The 14,839-nt window shown below is 35.8% G+C and overlaps 2 protein-coding genes across 3 annotated transcripts; both read right to left on the minus strand.

Moving 5' to 3' along the window:
• Positions 1 to 3,889: 3,889 nt before the first annotated feature.
• LOC25488512 (UDP-glycosyltransferase 88F5) lies at positions 3,890 to 6,886 on the minus strand. The gene is given in 3 exon segments (XM_039832302.1): positions 3,890 to 4,014; positions 4,072 to 4,783; positions 5,796 to 6,886. Coding segments are annotated over 2 exon segments (1,449 nt in total). The 5' UTR covers positions 6,571 to 6,886; the 3' UTR covers positions 3,890 to 4,014; positions 4,072 to 4,109.
• Positions 6,887 to 7,791: 905 nt separating this feature from the next.
• On the minus strand, positions 7,792 to 14,012 carry LOC25488513 (UDP-glycosyltransferase 88F4). Of its 2 annotated transcripts, none has more exons than XM_024779479.2 (2): positions 13,113 to 14,012; positions 7,792 to 8,778 (listed from the first exon to the last, which is right to left on the minus strand). In XM_024779479.2, the coding sequence occupies exons 1-2, from the start codon at positions 13,888 to 13,890 to the stop codon at positions 8,099 to 8,101; spliced, it is 1,458 nt and encodes a 485-aa protein (XP_024635247.1). In that variant the 5' UTR covers positions 13,891 to 14,012; the 3' UTR covers positions 7,792 to 8,098. The 2 variants fall into 2 exon arrangements, with proteins under 2 accessions (XP_024635247.1, XP_013458838.1); XM_013603384.3 differs by lacking the exon at positions 13,113 to 14,012 and adding an exon at positions 10,010 to 13,098.
• Between the last annotated feature and the right edge of the window lie 827 nt (positions 14,013 to 14,839).

Below are 14,839 nucleotides of genomic sequence, written 5' to 3' on the forward strand. Positions count from 1 at the left end.
AATCTCCACCTATTTTTTCTCTCCTTAAAACAAACTAACTTAAACTTAATTTTAATCCTAATCAAAACAAATTTTTCTATAATTTCACTTCTAAATATGTAAAGATTTAAAAACAATCTATTCATAACTTTCACATTGCACTTCTTAAAGTCTTCGATCGGACAAATACATTTTGTAGATAAGCCAAACATAATAGCTTCTTTCCTTTCTTTTCGGTACAGTGAGTGAATGTCAAGTACGTTACGTATCTGCGAGAATGGCTGGTAAAAGCCAAGAAAACTTCGATTGCTGCAAGATCCATGTATTCATCATCAATATGCAAAAACAAAATGATCCCATAAATAGTAACAACCTCCAAATACTTTTGGTGAAATCCTCTCTAGCCCAAAATAGTAGCAAATAGCTCTTGGGAATAATTAGGGGTGGACAACGGGCGGGTTCGGGTCTGAAAGCTCGACCCAGCTCAACCCGCGGTTTGTGTGTACAGACCCATTTAAACTAGCTTTTCTTCTTCGGTTTGCACGGGTTCGGGTCTTTCGGGTTGCGGTTTTACGGGTGGGTTCACGCGGGTTGAGAAGATTCATAATAGAAATTTGAAAAAACAGTAGCCTCACCTCAGATCTATATCATTCATCAACCAACAAAAACATCAAGAAGAAAATGAAAATTGAAATAAAAACTGAGATTTGAGAAGTAAAAGAAGATGCAGAAGAGAAAAGAGGAGGGACGTAGTCAAAAGAAAAATAAGGGAGACTGACAGAGCATGGTGTTAATGTTTGAAGAAAAGTGATACTGATGGAGCATGGTGGTGGTGAAGAAGTCGTGAGAGAGATGATGTTTTGCTGTAACATTTCAATGGAAAACATAAAAGGAAATAACTACAAAGTAAAATCCTAGTAGTTAATAAAAATAAATGTGATATAAAATAGTATTGAATTGGTCAAACAAAGGTGTTATTATATTGCTAAAAAACTTGTACCGCAAATGAAAGCAGTTATTACTCCTTAAATGCATTTGATTATCATCAATTCCCATAAGTTATTTGTATTCACGGGCGGGTTTGGGTACCCGCGATTGAAGTTCATCTACCCGCACACGCCCAATCAAACCCTTAAATACCCGTATTTATAACCCGTAGACCCATTAACCCGCTATAACCCGCACATATCGGGTTGTTTCCTCCGATTTTTTGCGGGTTGGGTCGGACCGCGGGTCCTTGTCCAGCCCTAGGAATAATATTGACCCATGATAGGATAAGGCTTGACATCCTTCAAAGGGTATCCTAATAATTGTGAATATTCCTTCAATGTTGTTGGGGCTAATTAATTGATAGTCTCTCAATGTAAAACACCTTAGTGAAGGATCATAGCATTGAGTTAAAGAAGAATTAGCCCCCGCGTGTTCCCATATGACTTGTTAACATTTTATAGAACATAAACAAGTTATATAATGAAAATGATTTGTTAACATTATTGTTCATCGTATCGTAAGATACTCTGATACGATGTCAAGTCAAGAAGAGGGAAGGAACCAAGGTGCAAAGAGCAACACTGGAACAGAGGAAGGAAGGCCCAAGAGGATGATCAAAAAGCCCAACCGGTACAACTGATCAGCAGCTGTTGAACTTATCCAAACGAAGCTGGCACCAACTATTATCAATTCAAATAAGTTTTACAATTGTCCTTTTAATCTTATGGTCAAGGGGATGACATGTGTCCTCTGATCCTACTAGTAAGAGAATAACAGCTATAGCCACCCTATTTATGATAAGAATAACGAATGAATGAGACAGAGAAGAATTTTATTCTATCAATCATTTCTCCCTTTTAGGCTTTCCTAGTAACTAGGAATTCAATTTTCTGACACAAGTCTAACATACTCAATAATAGTTTCAAACTCAAATTTGAGTGTTATATGTTAATCATAAATTTGGTATTCTATTTTTCTTTTTATATATGTGCGCGAGCGAGCTTGCGCGCATGTGTGCATTTATATCTAGATTATCAAATGCATATAACTATAATATAAAAATATGTGTAAGAAACTAGTCATTACTTTTTTTAAGACAACTTCTAATGAAGATCATATCCATGCATCAATATTGAAAAATTCACACAAAGTAAAACTACAAAAGAATCATAACAAAAGTTAAATGAAACCTCTATATAATTCTCTAGAACTAAGAACGGGCTTTAATATCTAGGAGCTAGCTTCGGATTATCTTTTCTATTATGCTTACTCTTTTTTTAGGGATTTTCTATTATGCTTACTAAGACTACACTTGCAAGTAATGTATGAGATTTGTATTTCCTTTTTAGGGAAAATATATTCAAAACATGCCTATTGAATTTGGGATGTAAATACATTGTATCTTATTCAAATACCATTTATTTTATTGTTGAAATTTTAATTATACCTACTAAAATTAAACATGGAAGTAAGGCATGGGATTTGTATTTCCCCTTGTTAGATATATTTTTTTAAACATGTCTATTGAATTTGGCATGTGATACTCTTTGTTATTGCATGCTTAAGCCATTAGCCTATAAATAGAAGCACCTCTTTTGATAGTTTAGATACCTTAACACAGTAAGAAAATTTTTCATCTTGGGTTAAACAAGGGGATAGGAAGTTGCTACATGCAGATGTTGTGGTAGCTTATGATAGTCGTAATAACGTTCAAAGAGACAAACAATCGGAATGACTTATATTGTTTTCCTCCGTTAGCTGTGATGGTATTACTCTACGATGGCAACCCCTTCTTGACTCTAGCATAGTACAGTTTTGAAATAATCCGGTTGCAAATTCACTTATGTTGCAATCTCTGTAAGATTGTCGTAGAGCATACAAGCTAGTAGCTTCGCTAGACTACAAAACCAAATGAAGAGGTCAATGTACCATGTTTTAAAATATTATAGCCAGCTAGTTGCTTCACCGTATCCCAATTAATTTCCAGTTATCTCTATGGTTACTTGCAACATGTATAATTCACCACTGAATTTGGGAATCAAAACAGTACATAGAGGAATATTAATGATCAAATAATTGCATATAGGATAGTTTGGTGCAGAGTTGTGCCTTAGTAGCTACATGTATAAGCCCCCCCTATGTATTTACATAATTAGCAAAGGGCAAGGTTGTCCCTGAGATTTAGAGTGCGAATCATGAATTTGGTGTTCTATTTTTTTATTTGTGTGTGAACGTGCGTGTGTGCATGCGTGCGTGTGTTTGTGTGAGTGTGTCTTGATTATCAAATGTATATAATTGTTATTATAGATGTGCAAAAAACTAATCGTTAGTTTCTTTTTTTGGGGTGTTAATTCTCTAGTTCTTAAAGAAAATGGACCCCGATAATCCAAAGTTTCAGCCAAAAATTGAACTCGTTATTCATTAGTTATTTAAATACATCCTCTAGTAAAATAAAATATTATAACAGACAAGTTGAAGATCACATCAATATTAAAAAGTTTACATCAAATCAAAACTACAATGGAATTAAAACAAAGTTAATACAACCTCCACATATAAATTTTTGAATATCATCCTTTTTTTCATTTTTGCTGCAAAATCACTAATAATTTGTTCATATAATTTGAGAAAATTAACTGTTTTGGATACGCATATGTGGGATAATCTATCAAATTTTTGTAAGTCTCTTATGTAAGTATAAGTCTAGCCTTTTTTATACACCTCTTCTTCTTTTATTGACAAGAGATGCACCTCTTATTAAAAAATATTCTTTATATACTAATATTTATTTTGGTTTAGAATATGAAAAATATGTTAACAACAATGTTTTATAAAAGTATGGAAGTTTGATATATATTTTTTTTTTGACAAATGAAAGGTTGATAATTATAAATGTATTGAAGGTTGATAATTATATTAGTTTGAAGTTGTATTTTTATGTTATGGATTAAAATATGAATTTTTTAAGTTAGTTACAATGATGGCTCTTTTTTTCCGCAAGTATATGTCTCGAATAATATCATGCCTTTTGTACAGAATATTTGTAACAGTATCAAGAAATATGTTTCGACTTTGATCCATCCTAGAGGTTGGATCAGTCAAAACAGAGTTCAAGTCCATGTGAATCAACGCCAAAAAAACTAGTTATCATTCCATGTTTGAACCAAGTTGGCTAGTGCTTTTGTGGATGACCCAAATTCTCCAAATGCATCCCTAGCCATGTCTTTGAACTTCAAACTCCTCTCTCTTATCTCTTTCCCTCTCTCAGATTCCATCAACTCTCTCACCCTCTTCTCCACTTCCTCTCCTGTCACAAACCCCTCACCTTCCCTTTGCTCCACCGCAACAGCCACCTTCATATCCTCCACCATCACATTCCTATTAACATGCTGCTCTGCATGCAATGGCCATGCAATCATTGGCACTCCAGCAACCACCCCTTCCAACACCGAGTTCCAGCCACAGTGACTCGCAAACCCACCAACCGATTCGCGACTCAGAACATCGACTTGTGGGGCCCACGAGTTCACCACCAGGCCCCTCTCTTTGGTTCTCTCTATAAATCCACTTGGCAAAACAGAACCCAGCTCAAACTCCCTTGTTGTATCATGAAGTTGTTTCGTTCCAAGATGTTCTTGTGGTGGCCTCTTCACAACCCATAAGAATCTGTGTCCACTCCTCTCCAACCCTTCAGCTATTTCCTTCAATTGTGTCATCGAGAATTATCCACGGCTTCCAAAACACAAGTACACCACGCTTCTACTTGGTTGTTTATCTAGCCATGACAAGCAATCTTTGCTTTCTCTTGCTTCATCTGATTTTCATTCATCAATCAATGCTTCATTTTTTATCGGCAAATTTACTTCATTATAATCATAAAGAATAACACAAGAGCAGCGCAAGAAGTGTTATAGTTTTAAATTACAGACAGACAAATAGGTTGCATGGCCTACACTTGGTAGCGGGAGGGAGAGGGTGGAGAGGTTTAATGCCATTTGGTTTGCTATTAGTTAGTATATGGGTGATGAGGAACGTGAGAAATGAGAGTTTTTACGTTAAGAATGCAGAAGGGAAGGCTGATGCATTATTTGAAGATATAAAAATTATTTCGTTGAAGTGGTTAATAAGCAAAGTGAAAGGATTCAAGTTTTCAATTAATCGATGGTTGTTGAATCCAAAATTTGTGTCTAGGTATAAAATGTTAATACACTACTGTCTGATTTTATTAGTTGCTGCTACACTGTTGCAAATGATTTGCAGGTGTCTGTGCACTAGGGTTGTTGCCTTCTGCTTCTCCTAATCAGGGTTGTTCTTATTGGTAGTGGTGGCATATAATTGAAATGTTAATATGTTATGATGAGGAGTATAGTGTTGTTCAACTTGCAGGAATTAGTGTTGGTCTGAGGCATTTTTGGTTAGGGCGGTACCTGCATAATTTTGCAGAGTTGCTTATTTTAGGGTACATCTTGAATTTGCTTGGTTTATTACAATTTATTTTTGCCTATTAAAAAAAGCGTAAACCAAACCAACTGCTACATAATATTTATTTGTTTTTGTACCAATAAATTTGATGAAGTAATTGTTACACATCCAAGACTTCGGTTCAAAGGAAGTGAACTATGATTGCACACAATTAATTCGCGGGAATTTCTATACCAGCTGATTCATAGAAAAAGAAATTAAATTGGTTTTGAAATTTGAATGTACCTAATAAGTCATTTTATAAGTTCTCTTGCAAGAACTTATAAACGATAGTCCTAATTTTATCATAAGACTATTTCACTTCATAAAAAAATTTACAAAAGAAACAGTAAACATGAACTGACCTGATTCTTGAGGGTCAGCAATCAATGGTCCAATGCAGTAAACCGGGGGAGGACTTCGTTTGAGATCTGGAAAACACGCACCGTCTTCAACGGCCTTAACCGCCACAACTTCCAATTCACGAAATGTATTCACCATAATTCCCTTTGCCATAGAAAGATGCTCACAGAAATACAACATCTCCCAATAAGCAGGATCTTCCCTATCAAGAACTGGTCCCGGCATAAACGCCGCATTCAACGGTGCATTCCCCGGCACCACAATCTCAACTCCAACCATTTCCTTGAACGACACTGCCGTTTCGCTGTGAATTTTCGGGAAGTAGGAACACAGTGCCAAAACAGCAGCTCCAGAAGTGAAGAAATAGTAAACAGGGATTCCCATGGTGGAAGCAACTTCCATGGCAGAAGTGCAAAACATATCGATAATGAAGGATTTGATAACGGAGGTTTGAGTAATCTCACGGAGTTTGGATTCAACATTGACAACGTTTCTTTTTATGAATTGGAATCCGGTTGCGGCTAAGCTTTGAGTGTTAGAGTGAGTGACGGCAACAGAAGGGAAACGGTAGAAGGAAATTAAAGGGTGAGACGTTGAGATGCGGTTGACGTATGGGTCGATGGATGGGTGGTCGAGGAAGCCAGTGGTGAGAAGCATTGTGATGGAGAAGTCTTGTTCTTGTTGATGTTGATGACTGAGAAGTTTGGCTAATTCTACCATGGAAATCACGTGACCTACCGTTGGTGATGTATACATCACTATTGTTGTTTTTACCATCTTCTTTGGTTACTTAATTTTGGTTACAACACAAATGGTGTGAGTGAATGATTGGAATGGAGTAGCTTTGACTTGATGGGTAGTTTCTTTTTCTTTCTCTGGGTTGTGGTTGATATACTACTAGAGTATAGTGAGTGTATATAGTGATGAAGAATAATGTAATTGGACCCACTACCAGCATAGAAGATGGAGAGAAAAACAAGAACAAGATAAACAAAATGATTAAAGAACAGGCATATGACAAACGAAATGATTAGATTATAATTAATAATATGGATTTAGATCCAACTACTATAAAGTCTTCAGATTATTTTCTTAAAAAAACTTAAATTTTTATCCAAGAATATCTTTGGCTGGATTTGGGTTCCTTGTTAAATTAAAAAATCCATGCACTTGAGTAAAGTTATATATGTTTTTTTTCCAAAGGCAAAGAGATATTTTATTTATGGAAAATTATATTTTATTTGGCTAAGTCTATCATGGAAATTATGTGACCTATGACTGGTGCTGTATACATCACTATGGTTTTTGTTTCTTCCATCTTTTTTGGTATGTTACTTTGGTCACAAGCACAACACAAATGGTATGTGTGAGTAGAAAGGAACGTCTTTGACTTGATAGGTAGTTGTTTCTTTCTTTGGGTTTTGTGGTTGATGATACTATTATAGTATAAGGAGTATAAGACATCAACTTGAGAGTGATGTAGATAACTTTATAAAGTAGAGAGTAAAATAAAGACTTTTAATCAAATCTAAGAGCATTTTTTGCAGGATTTGGATTCCTTGAGAAGCTTTCAAAAGCTACAAGCTCATCCAAAATGAGTCCAAAACCCTGATTAGATAGACAGTTTAATTAAGCACTTATAGCATAAGTACTTATCACATAAGTGTTAATGTATAAGCTATTTCTTTAACAAAAGATAAAGTAGAGTATAACTATTTTCATATAAAAAAGTAAGCTGTTTTCATAAGCTATGATGAAGAGCTTATGAAAATAAGCTAAAAACGGCGTATAGACATGTCATTTCCTCAACAAAAAAAAGACATGTCATAAATGGTTTCCATGAACTCTCTCATTCAGTCTCAAATAAGCCAATTCCAACCAATCTTAAGATTAATGAACAGAAAGTAGACAAGGACCAGAGATTCACTCACAGTGAAATTGAACCAAGTCGATCAGAACTAAGACCAATACTAATTACTCAGTAGCAAGGGTGAACAATTTGGAATCCATATTTTCTTCATTATAAACAGATATAATAATTACCTTGCACAAAGTAATACAACAAAAAAGGACCTAAAATGAACTAGGATAAAGCAAGCAGGGACAAATGGTGCAGGAGCAGTTTGGACATTGGAGTCTACAATTCTAATTCTAATTCTAATATAATATAGAAGCAAAATCATACAATGCAACAACAAAAGTGCAAAATTTATCTTGCACAATAGCAGAAAACATCTAGTTCCATCACACATTTACACTATTAATTGATGAGTGATGATAGTAATAATCACAATGGTATTAGTTATTAGTGACTGATTACATTCCAAGTTTGAACCAAGTTGGCAAGTGCTTTTGTTGATGACCCAAATTCTCCAAGTGCATCCCTAGCCATGTCTTTGAACTTCAAACTCCTTTCCCTAATCTCTCTCCCTTTCTCAGAATCCATCAACTCCCTCACCCTCTTTTCCACTTCTTCTCCACTCACAAACATATCTCCTGCCCTTTGCTCCACCGCAACAGCCACCTTCATATCCTCCACCATCACATTCCTATTAACATGCTGCTCTGCATAGAGTGGCCATGCAATCATTGGCACTCCAGCAACCACTCCTTCAAGCACCGAGTTCCAGCCGCAGTGACTCACAAACCCACCAATCGATTCGCGACTCAGCACCTCCACTTGTGGGGCCCACGACCTCACCACCAGGCCCCTCTCTTTGGTTCTCTCTATAAACCCACTCGGCAAAATAGAACTCAAGTCAAACTCCCCTGTTGTATCGTAAACTTTTTTCGTTCCGAGATGTTCTTGTACTGGCCTCTTCACAACCCATAAGAATCTGTGTCCACTTCTCTCTAACCCTTCCGCTATTTCCTTCAATTGTGTCATCGAGAATGATCCACGACTTCCAAAACACAAGTACACCACACTTTTACTTGGTTGTTTATCTAGCCATGACAAGCAATCTTTGATGCCCCTTGCTTCATCTGATTTTCAAGTAAACCATCAATGCTTATTTTTTTATAGGCAAGATAACTTCATTACAATTATAAAGAACAAAACAAGAGCAGCACAAGAAGCGCTATAAGTTTAAATTACAGATAGACATATAAGGCAAACAAAATGGTTTTATGGCCTAAAGGGTATTTATTTAATAGATTCCATCGTAAGGCCAACCCCTACTTTCACTGCATTGAAAACTTACTGATTTCAAGAAGACTAAATTAACAGCACAAGTGTAAATAAAGCCAACTGCTATAAGAAAAATAACAAATGATTAACAAATCAAATGTGATTATTACAAGTACATCATAACAAATTATTAAGTTTATGAAATAATGACATTTGATTTCTTACTTTACATTTTAATAACTTTAAAAGAGCCAAATTTGTAAATATTAAAGTTTAGATCATCCGCAACAATCTAATTTTAACATTCCCATCTTGTCCGTTGAATTCAGACTGTATCTTTCTAAATTTCAAGATTTAGCAGCACACCCACAAAGGATCAGTGTTCTAAGATTCATTATTCATACTTTTTGAGGCAAATTCTATTGATAAGCGGTCTACTGTGAACCGGTACTTCAAAATCATTCGAAACTTCCACAAGGATAGACGTGAAGTAGAATTTCACAGTCATCCTTGCCCTCACAATTGGTACGATAACTTGCTCGGTAATGATTCAACAAAAAGAATGGAAAGCAAATATCGCTGCCTCAAAACTCAACTCGTTTTTTTGTCAACAAACACCAATCAAGTATCTGTCTACTCTGTAAAGACAGAGAGGGCCATAAGCTCGCATTTGCAACATCATCGTTGTTAGAGTTTCTAGTAATTCTATAGACCAACTATAGGCAAAAAAGATTCCTATATTCATTGTTCACTAAAGTCAAAGTGAAGTGGATGTTTTGTAATAACACATAGTGTATGTTCCATTCTACTTTTTGGAGGAGCCAAAGTTAATTCTATAGGTCTAAAATGTATTTTGACATGTTTGGTTGATTTTGTTTGCAGAATTGATTCCAACCAGCTAGAAATTCGAGCTTATGATTTTAGAATTGAATTTTACACATAAATTCATTGTTCAAGTCACTCTTAAATACATCCAAATATAAACCAATTTACCCTAAACTCGCTTTTAACTGGAATCAATTCACTAAAAATCAATAATTATCACCAGAGCAGAACCAAGCACACATAGCAGTCAAGTGAACTGACCTGGTTGTTGAGCATCAGCAATCAACGGTCCAATACAGTAAACCGGAGGCGAACTTCCTTCAACATCCGGAAAACACGCACCATCTTCAACCACTTTGACCGCCACAACCTCCAATTCACGAAAAGTATTCACCACAATCCCCTTAGCCTTCGAAAGATGCTCACAAAAATACAACATCTCCCAATAAGCAGGATCATCTCTGTCAAGCACCGGCTCCGGCATCAACGCCGCATTCAACGCCATATTCCCTGGCGCAGAAATCTCAACTCCAACCATATCCTTAAATGAAGACTTCGTAAGGGAGTGGATTTTCGGGAAGTAGGAATACAGAGAAAGTACAGCAGCACCGGATGTGAAGAAATAGTAAACAGGGATTTGCATGGCGGAAGCTGTTTCCATGGCGGAGGTACAAAAGAGGTCGATGATGAAGGCTTTGATAACAGAGGTTTGGATGATTTGACGGAGTTTGGTTTCTATGTTGACGGCGTTTGATTTGATGAACTGAAATGCGGTGGCGGCGATGCTTTGAGTGGTGGTGTGGTTGACGGCGACGGTGGGGAGACGGTGGAACGTGATTGAAGGATGGGAAGATGAGACACGGTTAATGTAAGAATCAATGGATGGGTGATCCATGAAGCCGGTGGTGAGAAGGATGGTGATGGAGAAATGTTGATGGTGGTGAATGAGAAGTTTGGCTAATTCTACCATGGAAATTATATGGCCTATGCTTGGTGCTGGATACATTACTATTGTTGTTTCTTCCATTTTTTATTTTGTTTGGTGCATGAGTGAGTGATGGAGTGGAGTAAATATAGTGATGAAGAAATATAGAATAGAATCAAATCAAATTATTGAAGGTTGAGACAGACAAGTTTCACCTGTTCAACCTTTATCCAATATAATAGTATTACTTTACTAAACGCAAATATAGAACATTGCATGCCACCTAGTGGTGACAGCCTTAGGAATAAGTTTCACGTGTTCCACACTTGCTCTCATCAATATACTCTTTTTACTCTCAATTATAAACAATTTTTAACTTTTTAATCCATCCAAAAAAAAACCACAATTGAAACACAGATTCATGGATAAAAACATTTTATTTATGATTTGAATAGAGATCTATGCACGTAACCGAATCTTGTTCTTTCTAAGTTCACACTTGCAATTCAATTTTTTTGCAACTTCATCCAGGTTCCCAGAAAACACAAAATTTCATTCTCAACTTCATCCCAAACTCAAAATTTCATCCCAAACTCATAAATTCATCCTAAATCCAGAAATGCATTCCTAACAACACCTTCGCAATATGAAAATCTCAAATGCAATCCAACATTTCTGTTGTGAATTCGGACCCAAAATCACACCAATAAAACTATGATGTGTGGAGCAAAGGAAAGTAGTAACCAATATCAAAATAACCACAAGCAACAATAACAATAATAAACCCAGATTTAATCTAGGAAACAAGTGAAAAACACAAAACCACAAGCAAAAGATAAAGAGAGAAGAGAAATAAACACACCCAGAAATGTTTACCCAGTTCGATCCAACTTGACCTACTCTCGGGGAGAGATTGATCTCTCAAATCCACTATCAATTAGTTAATGGGTACAATAAATTAGCTTAAAAGCTCACAAAGAACCAACTCTAATTACTACCATTTTTCCCAATATCACCAATGAACAAGACACTCAATGATTTTCACTCAGCAAGGTGTTTATAAATGTTTCCCAACCCAAGATAACTTCTCAAAAGAACTCTAATCAAAGACTCTCAACCCTAAAGTTACTCATTTGATTTCCCAAGTTTCTCTCTCTTGAAGCCTCACTCAAAACATGAAGAATGAAGCCTTATATAGGGTCTAGATTCTGAAAAAGTCCTGACCCGATTTTCCAAAATCGTGTCCCGATTTTCCCATTCGTACAGTACTATGTGAGCCTTATCAGCAAAATTGTCCCCCGATTTTTACAAATCGTGACCAGATTTTTGCCCAACTTCAATCATCAATTGAGACAATTCTTAACATTCTCCATCTTGACTCTAAATTGATGGTGATGCTACTTTAGGCATCAATCACCATTCCCCTTTTCATTTTCCCTTGCTTCTAACTACACCAAGTAGCTCCACAAGTTTCCACCCTTTGCCTCTTCAACCTTCAGAATGTCTTCCGTCCTCTTAAAGATCCTTGCATCCAACTATACTATGATTTTTGGTAGTGCCAAATTCATAAATATTAAAGTATAGATCCTCCGCAACAATCTAGTTCGTCCATTCATATCTTGTCCGTTGAATTCAGATTGTATCTTGATCTAAATTTCAAGATTTAGCAGCACGCCCATAAAGGATAGTTCTAAAAATTCATTATGCATATTGTTTTGGGAAAATTCCACAATAGACCAATTTGATAAGTGGAACGACACTTCAAAATCATTTGAAACTTCAACAACGATAGACGTGAAGTAGAATTTCACCGGACAACAACAATTCAATGAAAATGAAGGAAAACAAATATATATGCTTCAAAACTAAACTCATTTTGGTTTTTGTCGAAAAAACACCGATCAAGTAATCATCTCCTCCGTAAAGACGAAGAGGACCATAAGCTTCCATCTCAATTTCAGCCTTGTTGGCGTTTCTAGTAATTCTGTAAACTAATAAACCCACCTATTTAGGCAAAAAAGATTCGCATATTCATTGTTCACCGTTCATGAAGGTCAACTATTCAAATAGATTTTTCATTTGAAGCTTTCCTTGAAAATTATAACAAAATCACATTACACTACCAAAAATCTATTTTGAAAAAAGCTATAACAAACGGGCCCATAGTATGTTCCGTTCTACTTTTGGAAAAGCCAAAAATTGATTCTATAGGTCTATAATTGATTTTGACATGTTTGACTGATTTTGTTTCCAGAATTAATTCTAACTATCTAGTGCATTTGATTCTAGAATTGATTTTTACACTTAAATTAAATCTTCAACTCGCTCTTACATAAATGCATCTAAACATAAATCAATCTACATCCATAGCAGTCAAAACATGCACCATCCTCAAAATCAAGGCAGAACTAAACACACAAAGCAGTCAAATGAACTGACCTGGTTGTTGAGCATCAGCAATCAACGGTCCAATACAGTAAACTGGCGGCGGCGAACTTCCTTCAACATCCGGAAAACATGCACCATCTTCAACCACCTTAACCGCCAGAACTTCCAATTCACGAAAAGTATTAACCACAATCCCCTTCGACTTTGAAAGATGCTCACAGAAATACAACATATCCCAATAAGCAGGATCATCTCTATCAAGCACCGGCTCCGGCATCAACACCGCACTCAAAGCCGCATTCCCGGGTGCAGCAATCTCAACTCCAACCATATCCTTAAACGATATGGTTGTTTCCGTGTGGATTTTGGGGAAGTAGGAATACAGAGAAAGTACAGCAGCACCGGATGTGAAGAAATAGTAAACTGGTATTAGCATGGAGGAAGCTGTTTCCATGGCGGAAGTACAGAAGAGATCGATGATGAAGGCTTTGATAACAGAGGTTTGGGTGATTTGACGGAGTTTTGATTGGACGTTGACGGTGTTTGATTTGATGAAATGGAATGCGGTGGCGGCTCTGCTTTGGGTGGTGGTGTGGTTAACGGTGATGGAAGGGAGACGGTGGAAGATGATGGAAGGGTGGGAAGTTGAGATACGGTTAATGTAAGAATCAATGGATGGATGATCCATGAGGCCGGTGGTGAGAAGGATAGTGATGGAGAAGTGTTGGTGATGATGATGATGAATGATGAGTTTGGCTAATTCTACCATTGAAATTATGTGGCCTATACCTGGTGCTGGATACATTACTATTGTTGTTGTTTCTTCCATTTTTAGTTTTTGTTTTTGTTTTTGGTATGAGTGAGTGATGGGGTGGAGTAGAAATTGGATACTCTAAGAGTGGAATTATTGAAGGTAGGTAAAAGAAAATCCAATGTTGTGCTTGGTTGTTTCTACTCCAAGTGATATTAAATATGTGGACTATAGTTTAGCCACATTAGACCAGCTTCCCCGCTTGTGAACTAAAGCCTTGTTTCTTTGTATCTAAAAGCTCAGTTGGTAGAGATATTGCATAATTTATGTACACTTTTTCACATTTAATTATGTGAGTTTTAGCCATTAGATTATTAGACAAAAAAAAAAGTGGCGTTTGTTACATATTATTATATTTGTAGATTTCAAAGAATAAAATTATAGGAATATATAAGTCTATATTTTTGGAAATAGAAAATGTTTTTCAAAGAAGTTTTCATGAGAATAAAGTTCTCATAAAGATAAAATAATTTTACTAAAAACTACATATTAATCTCCCTATTTTTAGATTTCAAGAGATATGTTATTTTTATGAATAAATTTAGTAAACTTAAAATAAAGACGCTATATTTTGTATATTTTATCAGCTTTGGAGAAAGTTTTCATGGCGTAGTGGGTGCTCTAAAATACCAATGATATTCACGTTTGTTTTATATGTTAATGTGATAAAATTTTAAAAACTATTGCTTAATTTCAAAAGGGAAATGATATATGTCTGTTTATATTATTTAATCATTGAATAATTATTGTTAAATATTTTTGTGTGACAAAATAATGGAGAGAAAAATAGGCTGAAAATAATGTTTAATATTAAACAACCGTTTGAAAGTTCTCGTGAACTTAACTCAGTTGGTAGAGACAATGCATAATATATGCAAGGTTTGGGGTTCAAACTTTCGCTATCATAAATAAAATAAAATAAAATAAAATAAAAAAGGCAACCACTTGAATGAAGATTTGCAAAATA

This window comes from Medicago truncatula, chromosome 3 (assembly GCF_003473485.1).
Source record: "Medicago truncatula cultivar Jemalong A17 chromosome 3, MtrunA17r5.0-ANR, whole genome shotgun sequence".
Lineage (NCBI taxonomy): Eukaryota > Viridiplantae > Streptophyta > Magnoliopsida > Fabales > Fabaceae > Medicago > Medicago truncatula.

Coding starts and splice junctions, on each gene's coding strand:
- LOC25488513 (XM_024779479.2), bottom strand. CDS start 13,890: ATGGAAGAAACAACAACAATAGTAATGTATCCAGCACCAGGTATAGGC. Junction 8,779..13,112: donor TGCTGATGCTCAACAACCAG/GTCAGTTCATTT, acceptor CTTGAAAATCAG/ATGAAGCAAGGGGCATCAAA.